General features: G+C 36.1%; 1 protein-coding gene across 1 annotated transcript; it reads left to right on the top strand.

Moving 5' to 3' along the window:
• Positions 1-7,014: 7,014 nt before the first annotated feature.
• Positions 7,015-11,095, top strand: TFPI2 (tissue factor pathway inhibitor 2). The gene is made up of 5 exons (XM_049775595.1): positions 7,015-7,102; positions 7,421-7,603; positions 8,641-8,820; positions 9,971-10,144; positions 10,992-11,095. The coding sequence occupies exons 1-5, from the start codon at positions 7,015-7,017 to the stop codon at positions 11,093-11,095; spliced, it is 729 nt and encodes a 242-aa protein (XP_049631552.1).
• The last annotated feature ends 9,758 nt before the right edge of the window (positions 11,096-20,853 follow it).

Below are 20,853 nucleotides of genomic sequence, written 5' to 3'. Positions count from 1 at the left end.
AGAGGATGGGTTTTGGTTATGGTTTTATTTATTCATTTTGTTTTTGTTGTTGTTTTGTTTTGATATTCTGTACTTTAGAGATTTCTGGAGAAAGACAATGTTTGGGTCACACCTAAATTCCTAAAATACTCATTCAGAAAAATGAAATTTTTGATAAGTTTATCTGAATCAACTTTCATCTTAAATTCAGGTTTTGCTTGTCTTTTTTATTTTATTTTTTTGTTTTGTTTTTTTGTTTTGTTTTGTTTTTTGGGCCACACCCGTTTGGTACTCAGGGGTTACTCCTGGCTAAGCGCTCAGAAATTGCCCCTGGCTTGGGGGGACCATATGGGATGCCGGGAGATCGAACCTCGGTCCTTCCTTGGCTAGCGCTTGCAAGGCAGACACCTTACCTCTAGCACCACCTCGCCAGCTCCTATTTTATTTTATTTTTTAAAATTTTTATTGAGACCAATGTGAATTATAAGTCTCTCACCGTTGAATTTCAGGAACATAGTGACATTAAATTAGGGCCATTCCCACCACCAATGTTGACCTCCCTCTGCCCCTGTTCTCAGCATGCATCCCATATGTCCACCCTGGGCACCCTGGACAGCTAGTGTAACAAGTACATTTTTATGTATAGCTTGTAATAGTTTGGGTGTCCTGATTCTATTAACATTGACTTTAATTTGGATATTTAGGTCTGACCATTTTTGATTTCCACTCAATGCACTTGCTACCGCTTGGCTCCTGGGTCCCATCCACTTTATTTTTCTTTTCTCAATTTGTAGGAAGACAGAAATTAGAAATGTGAAGCAGAACACCAACAGTGTTGCCCTTCCTCCACCTCTGTTCCCAGCATGCATCCCACCTCTCCTCCTTTACCCCCATCATGTTAGTGCAACTGTTCCCCCTTTGTACAGCTTGTTGTAGATTGGGTATTGATTCTTTTGTCGTTGACTTTGAATTTGGTATTCATGTCTGGTCAGTTTTTATTTCCACCAAATGAACATTCAACTATCTAGCCTTGGTACCATCTGGGGGAAGAAGGAAAAAAGAAAAGAGGAAAAAAAGGCATACAAAAAGTTAGAAAAACTAGGAGGAGTCAGTCTAGGTGTTATAAATATCCATTCAGAAGAAGGAAGGGAAAAAAGAAGAAAAATGTAATAAAACAAGACAAACCAGAAACACAAAAACAATAAGGGAGTGTCAACAAAATTACAAAAAGAATAAACTCAGAATAAGCCAAAAACCAAAACCATCAGCTACGAAAAAGAAAAAATAAACAAACAAACAAAATAACAAAAACAGACCAGCAACTTCTTTAAAAAAAAAAAGTTGTATTTCTTTTTTTTTTCTTTTTCTCTCTCTTTTTTTTTTTCTTTTTTTGTTTTGCATAGGCAGGAAAATACGGAAAATTACCACGGAAATTCCCTTGGCCTAAGAGATACAGGGTTTCTCCACCCTTGAAGCATACTGCCATGGAACAACTGTAATAATGAAATTGAGGTTTATCTTGGCCTTTTATTTGGTATCATCTTATTATATACTATAGGCATGCACTCTTTGTTGAACAAACTATACATTTATTTGCTATATGGTTGTTTTTATCATAAAAAATGTGTACTTGGTCATGATTCCTAAATAGTGATCTTATAATTTTTCAGAAGAGATTAACTACTTTTCTTAGCAGTTGAGTAAACTTGTTTCTTTAGTTGCTACTGTCAGATGTCAGTAACTGACAGCTTGTTTACTGTCATATGATCTTATTTATAGTTAAATGTTAATGACATTAAAACTAATAGTTAATAAGTCCCACTTTTGTTTAAGAAATTATCACTTAAATAGCCATATTATAAAATATGTATTCCCTTGGGGCTGGAGAGATAGCATGGAGGTAGAGCATTTGCCTTGCATGCAGAAGGTTGGTGGTTCAAATCCTGGCATCCTATATGGTCCTCTGAGCCTGCCAGGAGTGATTTCTGAGCTTAGAGCCAGGAGTAACCCCTGAGCGCTGCCAGGTGCCACTCAAAAGAAAAATGTATATCCACTTCTCTGGAGTTCCACATGCTACCTAAGTCTCAGGAGTCTGAGAACAAGGGCAGCAGTCTTCAGCTTTTCTTACATCTATGGTCACCTATTAAGCACCTACCAAGTTCTCAGAGGATAGAATATCATGCTTAACGTTCATTTATGAACTCTAAAAGCTAATACGTTTCAATTCAACATCCTATGCATCTGTTAGGGCATTGTGTGTGGGAAAAACAGATAGGGACATGACACATACAGAGGTGCTGCTTAACTCATTGGCTGCTTGTATGATTTAATTCTTGTGTATGATGATTTACATCAAGCACTGATTCAAGGAAGAGACCAATTATAAGTTTATAAGAAAATATCAAGAATTTGTATTCTGTGCTGATAACTATGACAAGTAAATAGACCAGGAATTCTACCTTTGTAGGATTCAATAACAATTCTTAAAATAATTCTTAAATAATTATTTATTATTATTTGTTTATTTATTAATTATTTATTATTACTTGTTATTTATTCTTAAAGAATTATTCTTAGAGTTCTTAAATTCTTTTTTTTTTTTTTGATTTTTCGGGCCACACCCTTTTGATGCTCAGGGGTTACTCCTGGCTACGCACTCAGAAATTGCCCTTGGCTTGGGGGGACCATACGTGACGCTGGGGGATCGAACCGTGGTCCTTTCCTTGGCTAGCGCTAGCAAGGCAGACACCTTACCTCTAGCGCCACCTTGCCAGCCCCTGAGTTCTTAAATTCTTAAATAATTCTTAAAATAAATTAATAAAAAAGTTGTTATTGTTATTTATTTGTTATTAGATAATAAATAAATGTTAGATTAAAATACCAGAATTTATTTTATAGAATCTCAAACTATTTTGAGCCTTTGTCTGATTCTGGGGTAATATTTTTCCAGATATTATCAGAATAAATTGAGTCATTTAAAGTATTATGAAATTTGGGTTTCTTAAACATTGAAATATAGCATAAAAGTTTACCTAAAAACAGTTGTTTCCTAATTAATATGGGAAATTTTATTCTAGATTACCTGGTTTGATCATTTCAAACATTCAGATACTTCACAACCTTCTTAACTTCTCCTGTTCAGAAATAACAATACATTACAAATGTACCTAATTTAGCAAAGAAGAAGGGAAGGAGAATAAGATATCTTAGACTGAATATGGATATCATATTAGATTGAATATGGATTTCTGAATATGAATTTCAATCTGTGTCTGAAGACTACATCACAGAGAGAAGAAAAAATATTTTTGAAGGGTTTTTTTCTTCCTCCTCTTCTTTCTGTTAACTAGTAGGCTTGAGTAGTTTGAATTTCTGGTTGATAGGACCATGAAACTGATTTCTCAAAAGACATAACACAAAATGACATCTTATTGCAGGGCACCTTCTTAGGCAAATAGGTTTTCTATGAGCTCAGTGAAAGAAAGTATAGGTGGGAGAAGAGTCAATGGTCTTAATGCTACCAAAGGCATGTATCACTGTGCTGTTTCTTAATTATATATATATATATATATATATATATATATATATATATATATATATACATATACATATATAGCACATAAATATATAAATATATATATATTGCCCAACACACCATGGTGATTGATATTTTTAACTTAAAATTGTCTGCCAAGACTTTCAGAGTGAATCAGGACATGAGATGATCTGAATGTATACTGTGTCTGTTTGTGAATAGCTTATATATAGATATATATAGATATACATATATATTTTTCCCAGCCCCTGACATCTTTGTCTACAGCACTTTTAAGATCATTTCAAAACACTCTCATTATGATAAAGTATCTATTTTATGTAAGGAAACCAAGGATCAAGAGTTTAAATAACATGTCCAAAGAAGCAAGGGATGATAAACTCCAGATCTCCTATGACTCTGAAGTCATACACTTTATTATGTATTTTCATGCATTTAAAAAATAAGTTGCCCTAATTGAAAAAAATATTTTTTTAAATGAAGAAAGATCCAAAAGGTACTAGCAGCAAAGAACAAAAAATAGAAGTGACAACAGGCAAATGTAATCAGCCTGCAAATTTTATTTAAGTTATCTTATGATACATTTAATTATATTTGTAAGTATAAAATAGATTACATTGAAAGTTCAATTATCTTTTCCCTAAATATGATCCTGGCTAAATGTTTGTTCAAATTTCCCTCCTCTAATCATATTTATGAAGTAGTCTAACAGTTTAATCAAATTTCCTATGAATGTGTATTTTCAAAACCAGTGTCTGGTTGGCAGTGTTAGCTTTGGGGGAGCCATTTTACACTGGATCTAGTGAATGAATTGGATCCATCTCATTTACTTCCAACTCTGCATTCAATGCCTCTAAAGTGGTAGCTTGAATTTAGCCAGAGGTAGGAATTCCACACCATGGAAATCAGTATTATATATAAATCTATCTCTTCTCTTCCCTCTTTCCCTAATTTCTTCCCTCCCTCTCTCTCCCTCCTTCTCTCCCTCCCTTCTGCCCAGCCTTCCTCCCTTTCTCCCTCCCTCCTTTCCTCCCTCCTTTCCTTCCTCACTGACTTCCTCCCTTCCTTCCTCTCTCTCCCTCTCTCCCTTCCTTTCTCATTTTCTCCCTCCCTTCCTTTCTCCTTTACTCCTTCCCTCTTCCCTCCCTCCTTCTGTCTCTCCCTCTTTCTCCCTCCATTCCTCCCTCTCTTCCTCCCTCCATCTATCCCTCCCTCCCTTCTTTCTTGATACCTCTGTCCCCCTCCATTTCTCTATCCCTTTTTTCTTCCATTCCTCTCTTCCTTCTTTTACCTTCCTCTCTTTCCTTCCCTCCTTCCTTTCTCCCTTTTCTTTTACCTTCATCTCTTTTCTTCCCACCTTTCTTCCTCCCGTCCTTCCTTTTTCCTTCTTTCCTTTCTTCCTTCCTTCCCCCCTCTCCTTCCCACCTTTCCCTTTTCTTCCTTCCTTCCTCTTCTTTCTCTCCCTTCCTTCCTTCTTCCTTCCATCCTTACTCCCTCCCTCTCTTTTCTTCCGCCTTCCTTTCTCACTTTCTATCCCCCTTCCTTTCTTCTTCCTTCCTTTTTACTTTCTTTACTTTCCTTCCTTTCTTGCTTGTTTTCTTGTTCTCTCTCTTTTCTCTCTTGCTGCTTGCTTTCTTTTCTTTTCTCTTTTTTTACTCTTTTTCTTTCTCTCCTTTCTTTATCTCTTAGTCCATTTATTTTTCTCTTCCTCTTTCTTTCTTTCTCTTTTTTACCTCTCTACTTGCTTTCTTGCTTGTTTCTTGTTCTTGTTCCTCCTCTTTTCTTTCTTTCTTGCTTGTCTTCTCATTTTTCTCTCTTTTCTAGCTTTCTTTTTCTTTTATTTTTGTTTCCTTTTCTTTTTTTCTTTTTCTTTCTTTATCTCTCACTATTTCTTTTTCCCTTTTCTCTCATTTCCTCTCTTCTGGCATTGTGACAGCATAAGTGACACTGCATATTTAAAAATCTAGTTAAATTCATAGGACTATGACTTATTTACACCATGACACCAATCTAACTGTAAATAGATACTGAAAAAAGGGGGTTTATGTGCAGTATATCTAATCAAGGAACCCACCAAGAGTTTGGGTGTTTTTAAAAAACTTTGGAAGAAAGTCTGTAAAACTAATCCCTTGTGCTTCTCTCAGGAGAAACCAAGAATAATTAATTATTCTACTGAGACTAACACAAGAGAACAAGGAATAAAGGAAAAATACATTTGAACTCATTTAAAATGCTCTTCAAGGGGCCGGAGAGATGGCATGGAGGTAAGGCGTTTACCTTTCATGCAGAAGGTCATCGGTTCGAATCCCGGAGTCCCATATGGTCCCCCGTGCCTGCCAGGAGCAGTTTCTGAGCACAGAGCCAGGAAAAACCCCTGAGCACTGCCGGGTGTGACCCAAAAACCACACACACACACACACACACACACACACACACACACACACACACAAATGCTCTTCAAAAACAGTGTACTAGTCCATAACAGTGTAAAAATGTCTTGTACATTTGAAGCAAATCTGTCTCTGTACAAATAAGAATTAGTCTGAAGTTAACATGTGAATGAGCAATGCATTTTGATAGCTGCCCAGTCATAGGATATGTAGGAAGGCATAGATTTGGATGAAATCTTGACAGTCCTCAGCCCAATTCTATTTGTATTTCCAGCTCAAAAGCCTAACTACAGATCACACAGGGTAGTTGTTCTTGGTGGTGGCAGTGGTGGTAGTAGTAGGTAGCATAAAATAACGATACAATTATTTTGGAAAACTATTTAGCAGTATTGCTAATTACTTTGTCGCAGATTATTCAGAGTTTGCATTTATAAAACATCTTCATTTTAAACAGTTTTAAAGATAACATGAATTATGCAGCGGCGGGCCACCAAAGACTGAGAGTGAAAAAGGAATGTGTACACACTCACACACACACACACACACACACACACAAACACACACACACACACACACACACACACACACCTGGGGTCTCAAAATCAGCAGTGGAGGAAAAACAAAAGTTAAAGGACAGTACAAACTTTGTGGGAGATTCAAGAACTCATCCTTGAGGATCAAATTGTGCAACAATTACTCCTGGTTATTTCCCTCTGGCTAGCTCACTTCCCATTACTGACCTAAAACCCAACCTCCCCACACCCCATTCCAGCCCCAATCTGGGCACCCTAGCAGGGCCCCTGGCCTCCAGAGAAAGATGGGGAGGGAGGTTTGTTTCACTTGGGGAATTCCTCTGCCTAACACACACCACTTTCCAGCAACAGGTCACAGCCTGCCCAGCATGAATCAGCCTGCTCTCACCCCCAACCCCCCAGACAGCACAGGCGCGCTTCTTCCTGTCTGGGCTCATAAAAGCAAGCGTGCGTGCAGCACAGGCACTGAGGCCACTTGGAAGAGGACTCAGCACCCTTCTCTCTTTGACGCACTCTCAAGACACTTGGTCTGACAAGCCTCTGGGACACAGGCACGATGGATCCCGTTTGCCCTCCGGGGCTGCTGCTCCTGCCTCTGCTCCTGATTGGGAATGGGCTAATCGTTGCCACACAACGCGCAACAGGTATCAACCCCATCCTGGACCCCTTTTCTTGCCGGGCTTCCTCCCAGCCGGAGGGCGAGATGGGCGCCAAGAGTTCTAGGCTTTTCTCGCCCTTCTGCTTTTCCCAAGCTATTGCACAAGTTTTCTCTCCTCCTCACTTTCCCCCAGGATATTGCCCGTGAACGCTAAAGGAACTCTGCTCCTGCCCCAAATTGCGCTTTGTCTACCCGCCCCGCTTAGAAGCAGAGGCAACAGAACTTCTTGGAAAGTCTCTCACTTGGCCAACTAGCGACTGATTTTTTTTTCCTTCTCTGGCTCTCCCTCTGCTCCTCCCTCTAGGCAATAACGCCGAAGTCTGCCTCCTGCCCATGGAAGACGGACCCTGCCGGGCATTGATCCCGAAATACTTCTATGAAAGGGCCTCGCAGAGCTGCCAGATGTTCTACTACGGGGGCTGCTACGGCAACGCCAACAATTTCGAAACTTTGGATGAATGTAAAGACGCTTGCTGGAGAATAGAGAGTAAGTGCTCCTGGCGCACCTCAGAAACTAGAGTACTTTGGTACTGCTTCTTTCCACAGATGGGTTTATATACATCTTAGCTCAATTTTCCAGAGCCTCATTTCTCCCGAAGTTTGAGCCTGTCTTTTCTCAAGGAATAAAATTCACTCACTAGTTTTCATTTTCCTGCAAATAATCATGTGGTACAGACACTAACACAGTTTTTCATCCCTAATTGCCATTCCAGTGCCTGGGTGGACTCAAGGAAACCAATTCCTTTCTTCACTGCAGGTCATAATAAGGCAACAGTATACTAGCTGCAACGTAAATGCTTTACTACCCATGACGTCTATGTCTCCTTAGAGATAGCAAGGCATTCATGTCAATGCATAGAACTTCTGGTAATTTTATATGACTTAATTTCATTTATTTCGTTTTAGGGCTATACCCTGCAGAGCTTAGGGTTTACTCCTGGCTCGGTGCTCAGAGATCACTCCTAAACTGGTTTGAGAGACCATCTAAGTTCCAGACCCGCAATATGTTCATTTTAAATTTTATTTTTTTAAGTATGGTTTTTGCCAATTATATTTACGTTTGTGCCCTGAAATGCAAGCTTGAAAGGCTTGAATAGGCTTAGAATAGTGAAGATTCACAATACTGTAGTTTATTTTATTCTCATCATACTTGTTATATCTTTTACCACTAATAATGCGATGTTGGTGAATTTTCGAGTCAAGAAACTATATCATGAAATGTGTACTGCCCTTGGTTAAGTAAGTTCATTAACTTCAGATATGCAGAAATATTCACAACTTCTGGGAGAACAGTATTTTTGCTAAAGTTGAAACAATTTGCAAAACTAAATCATATCAGGTTGGGATACACATTAACAACAGCGAAGTTAAATAACTAGATTAATGAACAGTCCTTGGTAAAATTTATTACCCAAACACTAATTAATTAGCTGTTTACCCACTCGGTCATTTCTGAAAGTACAGCCAACTTTTGAAAATAATTCACATTTTTAACTAACTTATTTTTCTGACTATTTTCCCTAGAGGTTCCAAAAATTTGTCGGATGGAAATTGGTCCGAAGAAGTGTGGAGTGTCCAGTGAGGATTATTTTTTCGATCTCGCTACCATGTCATGTGAAAAATTCAGTTCTGGTGGCTGTCAGAGCAGTGGTAATAGTTTCCCAGATCGAAATTCCTGTGAGAAGTTCTGTTTACCAAAGAGAGGTAAAAAACCATTTTGATGAAGTTTCTGTTTATTTCTTTTTTTCTGTAGAAAGAACATGTGAATTCTGGTATAAATCCCCCCACACTCCCTTTTTTTTTTATTAGCAGAGTACAAGCTAGGAGAAATTGGCTAGCCAATTTTCAGCATTTAAAATTAAAGAAAACTGTGATCAAATTATTTTTTCCTTTTCTACATTTTTCCTTTAGGACTTTTTTTTAATCAACTAATTTCTACTTAAAATTTAGGTTATTGATTAATAGATGTTATACCATCTGGTATGTACAAAATCAGTTATACTAATGAAAGAAAGGAAATCATGCAGAGTTAAGAGGACAGAACCTGACAATTTTTTTCTTAAGTATTTGTTGGATTTCGGTATCTTTCAGTATTTGCAAATTTTAGAAGAGAGGTCCTTTAATTTATCTTGATTTTTTACCTTTCTACTCCTTCAAGTCCCTGAAATTACCTTATTTTTGCAAAACTTAACCTTTGTAGAGAGAGACAATACAGACATTTTTCTATAGGCACAGCACAGAACTTTCACACAAAGATAGAAAAATTCAAGAATGAAAATCTTGTCTTGGAAGAGACTTTGTTAAAGTTCAATATTTATATCTATTTGAAAATGTTACAATCTTGAATTAATGTGGATATGATTATTATTTGCATTCTCTTAAACTGTTAGTGTAATTGTAAGTGATTTCATTGGTTACTTGGAAACTCTATATATAGAGTCATGATTATAATTGCTCATGGAGATTGCCCGTGAAGAGAAAATAGAGCATATTAAAATAGTTAAATAAAGCTCCCAATACAAGAAAGTTTATCAACCATGTTATTTAATATCCCTTTAAATAATAAGGATAATTTTTTACCTATTTTTATTTGTTTTGGGGGATTTTGTCAATTCTTTTAGACTTTCAAATGATAAAAGACATTCTTTAAGAAATAAATTCTTCCCAGTTTATACAAAGTTAGAATTACCATAGTAATTGTATAAACTCTTTTGAATTTTGATGAACCAACCCTTCTTAAATGATTTAGTACAAAATTTTCAATTTGATGGGTTTATATTTTCTTCAGTGAATCATCAATCATCAGATTATTCTGATATGGTGACATTTCTAATTTCTTTTCTTTTACATAAAGCTCCGTCATTTTGCTACACTCCAAAAGATGAAGGAGTTTGTGCTGCTAATGTGACTCGTTATTATTTTAATGCAAGATATAAAGAATGTGAAGCCTTCAGATATACTGGCTGTGGAGGGAATAACAATAATTTTGTTTCCATGGAGGATTGCGAAAGAGTTTGTGCAAAAGGTAGTCAATTTTTTTTATTTAATTTTTTAGAGTGGGACCACCCATGCAGTGCTTAGAGGTCTGGATTACCTCTTGGAGATTATTGTACATGTAGGCTTGTGGTTCAATATAAGGGTTGGAGAATGCAGTGATACCGTTAGCTACAGTTCTGGGCATTAGAAGGGTAACACTTCTGATACCCTCAGGGTTCCCACATACATCAGTATGTGAGGAAACTTCTCAACTGCCCTGGATATAGTAGGTGGACTTTCTGGTTCTGGTTACCAAACTAGGATTGGTCACATGCAAGATATATACCTTAACTTCATACTATATCCTTAGTAACTCTTATTTAATTTTAAGCTACTTTTATATAATGAAAGAGTAAATTATATTTTTATGTATCCTATCCATTTTATTAAGAGCATGTTGCCATTTCTAGATTTTATTAGATAAATAAAAATTTGAACTATTACATTTTATCAAAATGTTTATAATGGCTCCTGCAATTAATAGTTGCTTTATTGGGGCCTGTGAGGTGGCACTAGAGGTAAGGTGTCTGCCTTGCAAGCGCAAGCCAAGGAAGGACCGCGGTTCCATCCCCCGGCGTCCCATATGGTTCCCCCAAGCCAGGGGCAATTTCTGAGCACTTAGCCAGGAGTAACCCCTGAGCATCAAATGGGTGAGGCCCAAAAAAAACAAAAAACAAACAACAAAAACAAAACAAAACAAAAAAATAGTTGCTTTATCCTTGTGATTTAGAGGTGGAGAGTAATTGAGTAGATAGTGAGTAAAACTGATGTTAAGATGTTAAAAATAAGGTGGATTTTAAAGTCTAAACATGATGTTTCTTTTATTTTGTTGAATTTAGTCCTGAAGGAGAAAGATAAAAAGAAACCAGGAAGACTACGAAGTAGAAAAGTCATGAGAATTCGAAGAAAATATTTTAATCAATACATTGATGAAAGGGCATGAATAACCAGTTTTATTGTAACAAGCTACTTTTAAAAATTATGTATTTTATGTATATCTATTACTACCGAAATGTGAATTTATTAAGTTATTATCCTTTCATGAGGTTGAATTCTGGCCTCATATATGATATAAAAGCAATCATAAACCTCCCATTTCTAGATGTTTCTCCTCTTGATTTCAAAAGCTGATAGTAACTAAAAAGCATAAAATAATAGAACCCATATAATTTTACCAAATGTTATCATTTAAAGGACCAGAAAATATATTTAATTTTGCATTTAAAAGCTATTTTACATCTTAACCCCAAGGAGACAAACTTGCAGATTTAGCAAAATTTCAAGTGAGAAATTTCATATAGGCATTACTATACTAGTTCCCCATCTTGTGTATTTTTAAATGAACGTCCTGATACTAAAATCATATGTAATGATTTTCTCATCCTATGAAACAAACATGTTAGCAGTTATTCGTAGGTTAGATAAAAGTTCAACTCACTTCTTGCATTGAACTGAAAGCATTTCAGATGTGAAGGTTAAGAGTTTTGTCCAATAAGACTGCCCCTGTTCTACTGCTGGGTTTACATGGCAACCAGTCCTCATCCTTAGGTGTTTTCAAAAGTCACTTCACTCACATAATAAAAGACACATTTTTCTTCCCTCTTTTATAATTATAAATAGATTTATAATTATGATGTCACAGTTATTTAAAAATAAAATATTGACCGAATTAATAAGTGAATATGCACATTAAATTTCAAACTGTTCTTTCGGAGAGAAATAATTCTCCCTTACATAGCCATCTTTCCTCATTCACAAGCATATGTTTATGTAAACACATAGTTTTCCTATTATGCTAATTTCTGTAATATTCTGGATTTAGCACAACTAAAGGCATTGGGATTTATTTTACTGTGTAGGGTGCTGTTTATATTACACCAAAGATCATGCATGAATTGAAAAAACAAATTTCAAACACTGATATTTGGTATCATATACTGGCATCATATGAAATGCCAACTACATTTTAAAAGATGCCTAGAAGAATACAAATAAATACCAATACATGTCAATGAAGAGCTTAAATATATTGTTACCTTAGAAGGAAGGAAGAAACAAAGACAAATAGATGACATATTATATTACCATATAAATTTGAATAGTAGCTTGGACATTTATGGTTCTTTGACTTTTCTTGTCATCCTTTAACTTTCACTTTTTTTCTTTGTCCAAATGACTATCAATATTCAAAAGAATGTCTACTTCTTTGAGGTTGTTGCACTGCCTTCCCAAGATTGTCACCTCTGAACCCACAATTGCCATATCTCTTTTCTACTTGCCCCAATCACCCAATTTTCATGGCTTTGATCCATGACATTTTTATTTCTTGAGGTAACACTGTTTCATACTGCAGGATTTTAGTACATCTCCTCTTATTTTTATAATCTTCATATTATACCCTGTTACATGTGAACTGAACTTTTCTTTTGTCCTATCATTTTATATATTTATAATGCATGTAGAGTATAAATTATAAGTGATACTATCATCAGGACCTCAAACTGTTATCTCATAAATGCCTTAGAACTCCTGCAACAAGTATTTGATACTATGAATTATTCAGGAAATATACAGAGTTTTAAAGTCAGACCAGTTGTTTCCCATGACTAAAATCAACAATGGTAGTGAGTGAGAAAAATAGAATGCCTGTCTCAAATACAGGCAGAGGGTGGGGGAGGAAGGAGATAGTGGTGGTGGGAAGGTTGCACTGGTGAAGGGAGCTGGGTTTTTTTATATATATAAATGAAGCCCAACTACAAACATGTTTGTAAACATGGTGCTCAAATAAAGATATTATTAAAAAATAAAATAATATGGAGGTAATTCTAATATGGAGTCTCTAATTCTAATGTAGGCCTTAATATTACATTAATCTTATATATTTTACTTAGTCAAATTTTACATATGATGTATTGTGAATAGTATTGTTTTATTTTTAGCTACCTTCCCTAGAAATTTTTCATCTGAATTACAGCACTATAATTCTCCTGACAATCTGACATCCTGCATTGTGTTTTAATGTTAATCTTTCTGAATAACTTTGATTTCACATAGTGTGTTTGTTCAGTTATAATTTTCAAAATGTATCCCAGTGCTTTTTGAATTTTAAATTCACTGGGGATAGGTACATGATGATACATTGGTTTAATTACTACCTGTTAAAAGCAGATTTCTTTATCAATTGAAGTCTATAATTTAAGTGAGCAACAAGAGCTATTTACAACTTTTAAACAAATATTGCTGCCTGTAATAAAATATTTTTGAATCAAACTTTATATGTGAATGTTATTTCTCAGGACAAATAATAAATTCTATGCTAATCTCAAGATTAAGTGTTGTGCTTCAAAAAGACCATTATCTTCAATAAACCAGGAAATTTATAAAATTAAGTCAATTTCTTAAAATGTATCAATACAAATATTTAAGTACAAAGAGCCAGGCATTTTGGCCTTCTTAAAATACATATATATATATATTTTATTTCATGAGATTTTAATTGTATTTTACAATCATGGTACAATGTTTTAATTATCCTTAGAAACAATTTCTTCCTCTTATGCAATCAGGAGACATAAAAGCCTTTTCTCTATGCAAAAATCAAAATCGCCAACTATAGAGGACTGACCTTGACTAACATGGGCTGAGCAGAATCTATTGAGGGACCAATGAGAAAGAACCTAGCTGAGGCTTCGGCCTAGGATTTGTACAAAAACCAAGATCTCTAATTCGAGAGGTCTGACTTTGACAACTGCAACTGAACAGAATTTCTGGAACCATACTGAAAGACTCTATCCTAGGCTCTCTTCTAGGATCTGAGCAAAAAATAGCTCTATCCTAGCTTTTGTCCTATGACCTATGCAAATAAAAAGATCTCTAGCTACAGAGGCATAATGTCATCATCTAAACTAACCGGGAAGTTCTCTGGTGCCATAAAAAGAACTTGGGGTGTGAAAATGAGTGGGTATGGAGTCTGTTGGAGTTGTTCCCATGGCAGTATGCTTTAAGGGTGGAGAAACCCTGCATCACTTAGACCAAGGGAATTCCTTTTAATTTCCCCAATATTTACTGTGCCTTTGCAAATAAGAATAAAAAGGAGGAAGGGTAGGAGGAGAAGGAGGAAGGAAGAGCAGAAGGAGGAGGAGGAGGAAGAAGAGGAGGAGGAGGAAGAGAAGAAGAAGAAGAAGAAGAAGAAGAAGAAGAAGAAGAAGAAGAAGAAGAAGAAGAAGAAGAAGAAGAAGAAGAAGAAGAAGAAGAAGAAGAAGAAGAAGAAGAAGAAGAAGAAGAAGAAGAAGAAGAAGAAGAAGAGGAGAAGAATAAAACACAACCCTTTTAAAGTAGCTGGTTGGGATTTTTTTCAACTGTTTTTGTTTTTTATTTAAAATTTTTGTTGTTTATTTTGTTTTGTTCTGTTTTGGTTATTGGCTGTTATTTTTTGTTGTCCTTCTTCTTGTACTTTTGTTATTACTGCTCTATTGATTTTTGGTTTTGTTTCTGGTTTTATTATTTTTTTCTTCTCCATTTCTCCTTCTAAAGGGAAATTTATAACACCTAGACAGACTGTCCCTAGTTCCTTTTTTCTTCTTTTTCTTTTTCTCCATTTGCTTTTGTTTTTGTTTTTTCTCCTTTATCTTTTTGTATATGTCCAACAGAACCACATTACTGAAATCATCTTGTTCAGCCTCACAATTTGAGGGGGGAAATGGATGGTACCAAGACCAGACAGCTGAATGAACGTTCAGAGAAAATAAAAAATGAGAAGACTTGAACACCAAACCCACCATCAGCGACAACAGAATCGATACCCAATTTACAACAAGCTGTACAATTGAGAAACTGTTATGGATGGTAAGAAGGAAATAGGAGATATGGGATGCATGCTGGGAACTGGTGGAGGAAAGACAACACTAGTGGTGGGAATGCCCCTCATTCATTGTCACTATGTGCCTTAAATATTTCTGTGAAATAATTGTAATTCACTTTGACCATAATAAAAATAAAAATATTTCTTAATTGTTTGAAAATATGCATTTTTAAATAAATTTTAGAATAGTATTTTCTGGCTAAAAAAAATCCCAACTATTCATTGAATATACATATTTATACTTTTATGTAACAGAATATCTGTAGATAATGCAATTTTATTACTAACAGTAATAAAATTATATTTTTATTATTTTTTTCAACTCATAATATTGTTCCTAGATCTGACCATGAAGAAAAATGTATCACTATACAAAGATATTTGTTTCACTTGGATCATTGTAGTTTAGAAGTGTTTCAGTTTCAAATGATAACTTTGTACTTCAACTTTGTCCATGATCCATATTTACCCTACTTTTAAACAAGATGTATTATCAAAAATTATCTGTACCTCCGTTTTGCTTCTCTGGGCTATAATTAGGAAGTTTGCCTCAGTCAAATCAATTGGTCTTACAGAGTAATGAATACTCACATTCAATCCATGTATTGATTATCTGCTAATGTTGTAGATAAGAATATTTCTGACTCTGGAACATTCAGCCCCTTTCAGCTTACTTATCCCCTACATTTTTCTGAGGTATTTCAGAGAGCATTATGTCAGAAAGATCTTTTCAAGCAGAACATTTTTAATTCTTACCATTATATCCATGCCAATAAACTCAGGATTCTTCACTTTATTTGTTCAGCATTATAGAAAATAATATCCCTCAAAACACTATATTCCTTAAATGATTTAAGTACAATATGCTAAATATAGCTATTTTTAAAATATATGCAACTTTCTTATTTCTTGGGATGATAAGCTTTTCAAAATGAGCTTTTATTATTTCAAATTAGTTTTAGAATTTTGTTATTTGTTACTAGAGTGGTTTTATAAGTCGTACATTCTAATTACTATTATAGAAAATATGTGATTTTTAGTTTAGTTATTTCTAATAAAACACTGAACTACTTTTATTCTTTTTTTTTTAATTTTTATTGTGACCAAAGTGCATTACAAATCTTTCACTGCATCATTTATGGTACATAGTGACAATGAATGAGGGGCATTCCCACCACCAATGCTGTCCTCCTTCCGCCCCTGTTCCCAGTATGCATCCCATATCTCCCTCCTTTATCCCCCAGAATGATAGTACAACTGGTCTCCACTTTAGAGCTTGTTGTAAATTGAGCATCCATTCCACCGTCATTGGAGATAAAAAGGATAAGTAAAAAGGGAGAAAAAAGTTTGGTTACAACTACCAAAAAAAGAAAGGAGAGAAAAAAGGAAAGAAAAATGGAAGAAAAAAGAAAAAAATGGACCCGGCATATAAAAATAAAAATAAATTTCTAAATAATAATCACAAGAGTGAAAAAGAAAGAGAAAAGTGGAAGAAAAAAAGAGAAGGAAAATAAAGTCAAAAACTAACAAATCAAAAAAAAAAAAAAACAAGAAATAGTATGGATGTTGGAGTGGCAGGGTTTGGCATTCCCCCCACTTTTTTTTTTTTTTTTTTTTTGCATAGGCACAGTAAGCATTGGGGAAGAAAGGGAATTTCCGTGGCATAAGAGATTCAGGGTTTCTCCATCCTTGATGCATACCATCATGGGATCAACCCCTGGCTCCATATATACTCATTACCCCATCCCAAAGGCTTTTTTGTGATGCCAGGAGAGTTTCCTCTCGGTTGTGTGTGAGAAAATTAAGCCACTGTAGCTAGCGATCTTGATATTTGTACGGGTTATAGGTCAGGGTCTAGGATAGAGTCTCTAGGTTCTAGAGGTTCCTATCAATCCTTGTTGTTGTGTTCAGTCTTCTGTAACACTTGCTCCCTGTTTTTGTTCAGTCCCTTAGCCGAAGCCTAGGATATTATGAATCCAAAGGTTCAGCTCAGTCTCTGTTGTCCAAGTTGGACCTCTGCAATAAGACATCTTGTTGTTGTTGTTGTTGTTGTTGTTGTTGTTGTTTTTATGTGTCCTGGGCTACAGCCTAGGGTAGGGTTTTCCTTATTAGTCCCGAGATAGGTTCTGTTCAGTCACGGTTGTCAAAGTCAGTTATCTGTTGTTGGTGCTCTTATTTTTCACAGTTCAAAGGACGATATCTCTTCTGATTTCCATTTAGTGTTAGGTGATGTGATAGGACAGCCTGGTCTTAGGTCAAGTTTTCCTTTCCTCGTTGTTATATGAAAACTGGCACAAGTTGGTGCCAGAGCAGTGTTATAAATCTTCCAATGGAGCTTAGTTCCTGATGGTGTTGCCCGGAGCGGTATCATTTCTACATTGGGGATCTGGGGTTTGGAATTGGACTAACACTGTCCAGTCTCCTGGGGACTGTGTTGTATCCACATGACACATGTTCAGGATGGAAGGCACCCTTCTGCTATAAAAAGTGAGTTCTTATCCCTAAAAGATAAGATCTTGTTTCTGTTTCTATGGTTTCTCCTTTTTTTACTGTGCCCATACAAAAACATATGGTGTCATACTGTGTTGCTGGTGCTATTCTGGGTAAGGATGATAGGCTGCACACATTGTCTCTGTCATCTGGTTTTGTTCTGAGCTTTTATCTCAGTCAAGGCTTTTTGTACCAAGCAGCACCAAAAATGGTAAGGATAGAGAAAAAATGTATATATTAAAATAGAACAAATAAATAAAACTGAGTTAAAAAGAAAAGGTATTTGAATAAAACAAGTGGTGGAGGAGGCTACCTGTATATTTAGGAATACACATCTTAAGATGTATTGTTATACAGGTATTGAGCTTCCATAGGCAATATAAGACTCCCAATTAGGTCTTTTGATATATTCTTGTGGGGAGTAAAAGCCAAGGTACTTTTTGATTCACAGGCCTTGGAATTGAGTTTGAAAGATGCTTTGCTGCATTATGAGACCATATAGTGTCTTTGAGCTGTGGGTTTTGCTGAGACTGATTCCTGTAATGTGCAACAGTCCACGATTTGGTAGGGGTGAGAGGGCCATCAAGCATGAGTCAGCAGGCGTGCTGGTTGTAGTTCTTTGCCGAGGCATGAGAATGGGGACCCAGAAAGTGTCTTTCACTGAGGAGCTGGAAGGTGGCCTATTGGGGCAGGAGTTTCCCTCTTTCCCCCTCCCCCCAGAGCCCAGTTGCGAGACCTGGCCCTGAAGACCAGTCTGGCATGGGGGGGATCTCGGTCTCCTGGACAAAGTGGTCAGCCCAGGAGGCCATTGGCCAGCTGTCTGCCCAGATTCCCAGCCAGACCCGTTGAAGAGGAGCAGGAATCCTGGCATGTGGGATTTTCTGGTACTTTTATTCTTATCTGCAATAATGTTCTTTCAGTTTATTTCCAGAGTCACAAACTTTGCAGTACCTAGTTTGCATCTTCAATTGCCAGTTTGTTTTTCTTGCTTCTTTTGATACCTCATTGAATTTGCTGAATTAAAAATTAAGAAAAAATAATTAAGAAACAAAAATACACAATAAGGAAAGCTTTGTAGTACAATTTAAAGTTGAGGAAAGTGATGCCTCCCATCTTTTTTATTTTTCCCCGTAAGGGTTGCTTTATATTTGTGGGTATTTATTGTTCCAAGTGAATTTCAGGAGTATTTGATCTGCTTCTTTGAAGAATGTCATGGGTATCCTTTGAGGAATTGCATTAAATTTGCACAATACTTTGGGGCGTATGCCATTTTAATGATGTTAATCCTCCTAATCCATGAACAAGGTATATGTCTCCTATTCCTTGTGTCCTCTTTTATTTCTTGAAACAGTGTTTTGAAGTTTTCTTTGTATAGGTACTTCACCTCATTAGTTAAGTTGAATTTAAGGTATTTGAGTTTCTGTGGCACTAATGCTAATGGGTACTATGAGTGCAGTTAGAGAAATAACTACACCAACAACTACCATGACAATGGTAATGAGAGAAATAGAATTTTTCTCTCAAATACAGTAGAGAATGGGAGGAGGTGGTGGGAAGGTTGCTCTGGTGAAGGGGGCATGTTCTTTTTTTATGACTGAAACCCAACTACAAACATGCTTGTAATCATGGTTCTTAATTTAAGATATTATAAAAAACAATAAGATAAGCTTTTTAGTTTTTACTAATTTTTTTAGTTTGCTTTGTTTTGGGGCTGTAGCCTGAAGTGTTCAAGGGATTCTCCAGGAAGCATTGCTACTGACAATGTTCAGGGTGAGTTGCTGCTTAAGAGATTGTACTCAGGCCTCCCATGCAAATCATTTGCACTCCTCCTTAGAAATAGCTTTGTTTCCTGTTTCTGATTTTTATCAAGCAAACTTTCATTTTTTATAATTAGTTGCTGTACTCAATGTCACTAGTGCAAAGATTATTGTAACTGTTATCTAAGCTATAGAAAAATTATAAATAACTTGGTTTTAACTTTGTATATGAATTCAATATCATTGATCAAGTTATTAATGAAAGATAATAATCTTCCTACTTTACTAGAACTTTTCCTTATAATAGAAATAGACCCTGGGGCACTCAGGAGATAGTGCAAAGGTATAGGTCCATATTAAAGCAACTTTAATAAAATATATCAGGAGCTAAGATAGACAACTCTTCAATTATAAATAATTATTTCTTCATTTCACATTTATGTGGTAAATCTATTGTGCAGTATATCTTAACAAAATAATGTACTCAACTCTTTTTAAAATATTTTTATTGAGAACATTGTGAATGACTAGTCCTTCCTAGTTGTATTTCAGGCCTACGGTGACAGTGAATTAGGGCCATTGCCACCACCATTGTGACCTCCCTCCACCAAAGTTTCAGCATGCATCCTATACCTCCACCCTTAGCCCCCTGAAACCCCCTGGCCTACCAGTATAACAGGTCCATTTTAAGTTTAGGTTGTTATAGTTTGAGTCTCTTGATTCTATTGTCATTGAGTTTGGCTTGGATATTTATTTCTGACCTTTTTTTCCTCCAGCAATGCACTTGAGACCACTTGGATCCTGCGTCCCATCGTTTTCTTTTTTTTCTATTTGTAGAAAAATGCAGAAATATGAGGTAAAACAAAGTAATTCATGTCCCAAGGTTCTATGAAAAAGTGGGAGCCACTATCTAGAAAATACAAATACAATCTAAAAAAAAGGGGGGGCTTGGTAGACTTTTTTGTGTGTGTGACAGGCATAGCAGACATTGGGGAAATTAGAAAGGAAATACTATTGGCCTAAAAAAACAGGATGACTACCCATGAAGCATACTGTCATATGACCTACTTCAGGCTCTAGACATACCAATTGTCCAAACCCAAAGTCTTTCTTCAATGTCCCAGGAAAAGTTTTTCTCAATCATAGTTGTCATGGTCAGGCTTCTATAATTAGAGATCTTGGGTTTTGCCAGATCCTATGTCAAAACAGGCAGGTGGCAAGGCAGGAAATTTTGCCTTAAAGCAAGTTGCTGCTGTTTCTTGGTCATCAGGGTGCCATTTGAACCCACCAAGGAGCAAGTAGGAGTCAAGATGACATTAAGGTATCCCCAGGTGGAAGTTTGATTCCTGGTGCTGGTGCATAAAGCCATGCCAGTTCCAAGGATGGTATTCTAAGTTCAGGTTGGATGGTTGATGTTTGATCAACTGAGGCTTAAGTTGAGTCACTATGACAAATGTTCAAGGTGAAAGACAGCCCTCCACTATAAAGTTTATGGGTTCCTAACCCATTAGATAATAAATTCTTTCTAGACATAAGATTTCCCCCATTTTAATGTACCTATGCAAAAAGGAACAATGTCTCATGATAGCACTG

This window comes from Suncus etruscus, chromosome 1 (assembly GCF_024139225.1).
Source record: "Suncus etruscus isolate mSunEtr1 chromosome 1, mSunEtr1.pri.cur, whole genome shotgun sequence".
In the NCBI taxonomy this organism is placed as follows: Eukaryota; Metazoa; Chordata; class Mammalia; order Eulipotyphla; family Soricidae; genus Suncus; species Suncus etruscus.
The sequence above is the reverse complement of the archived record's forward strand: the minus strand, read 5'-3'. Positions and strand labels throughout refer to the sequence as shown.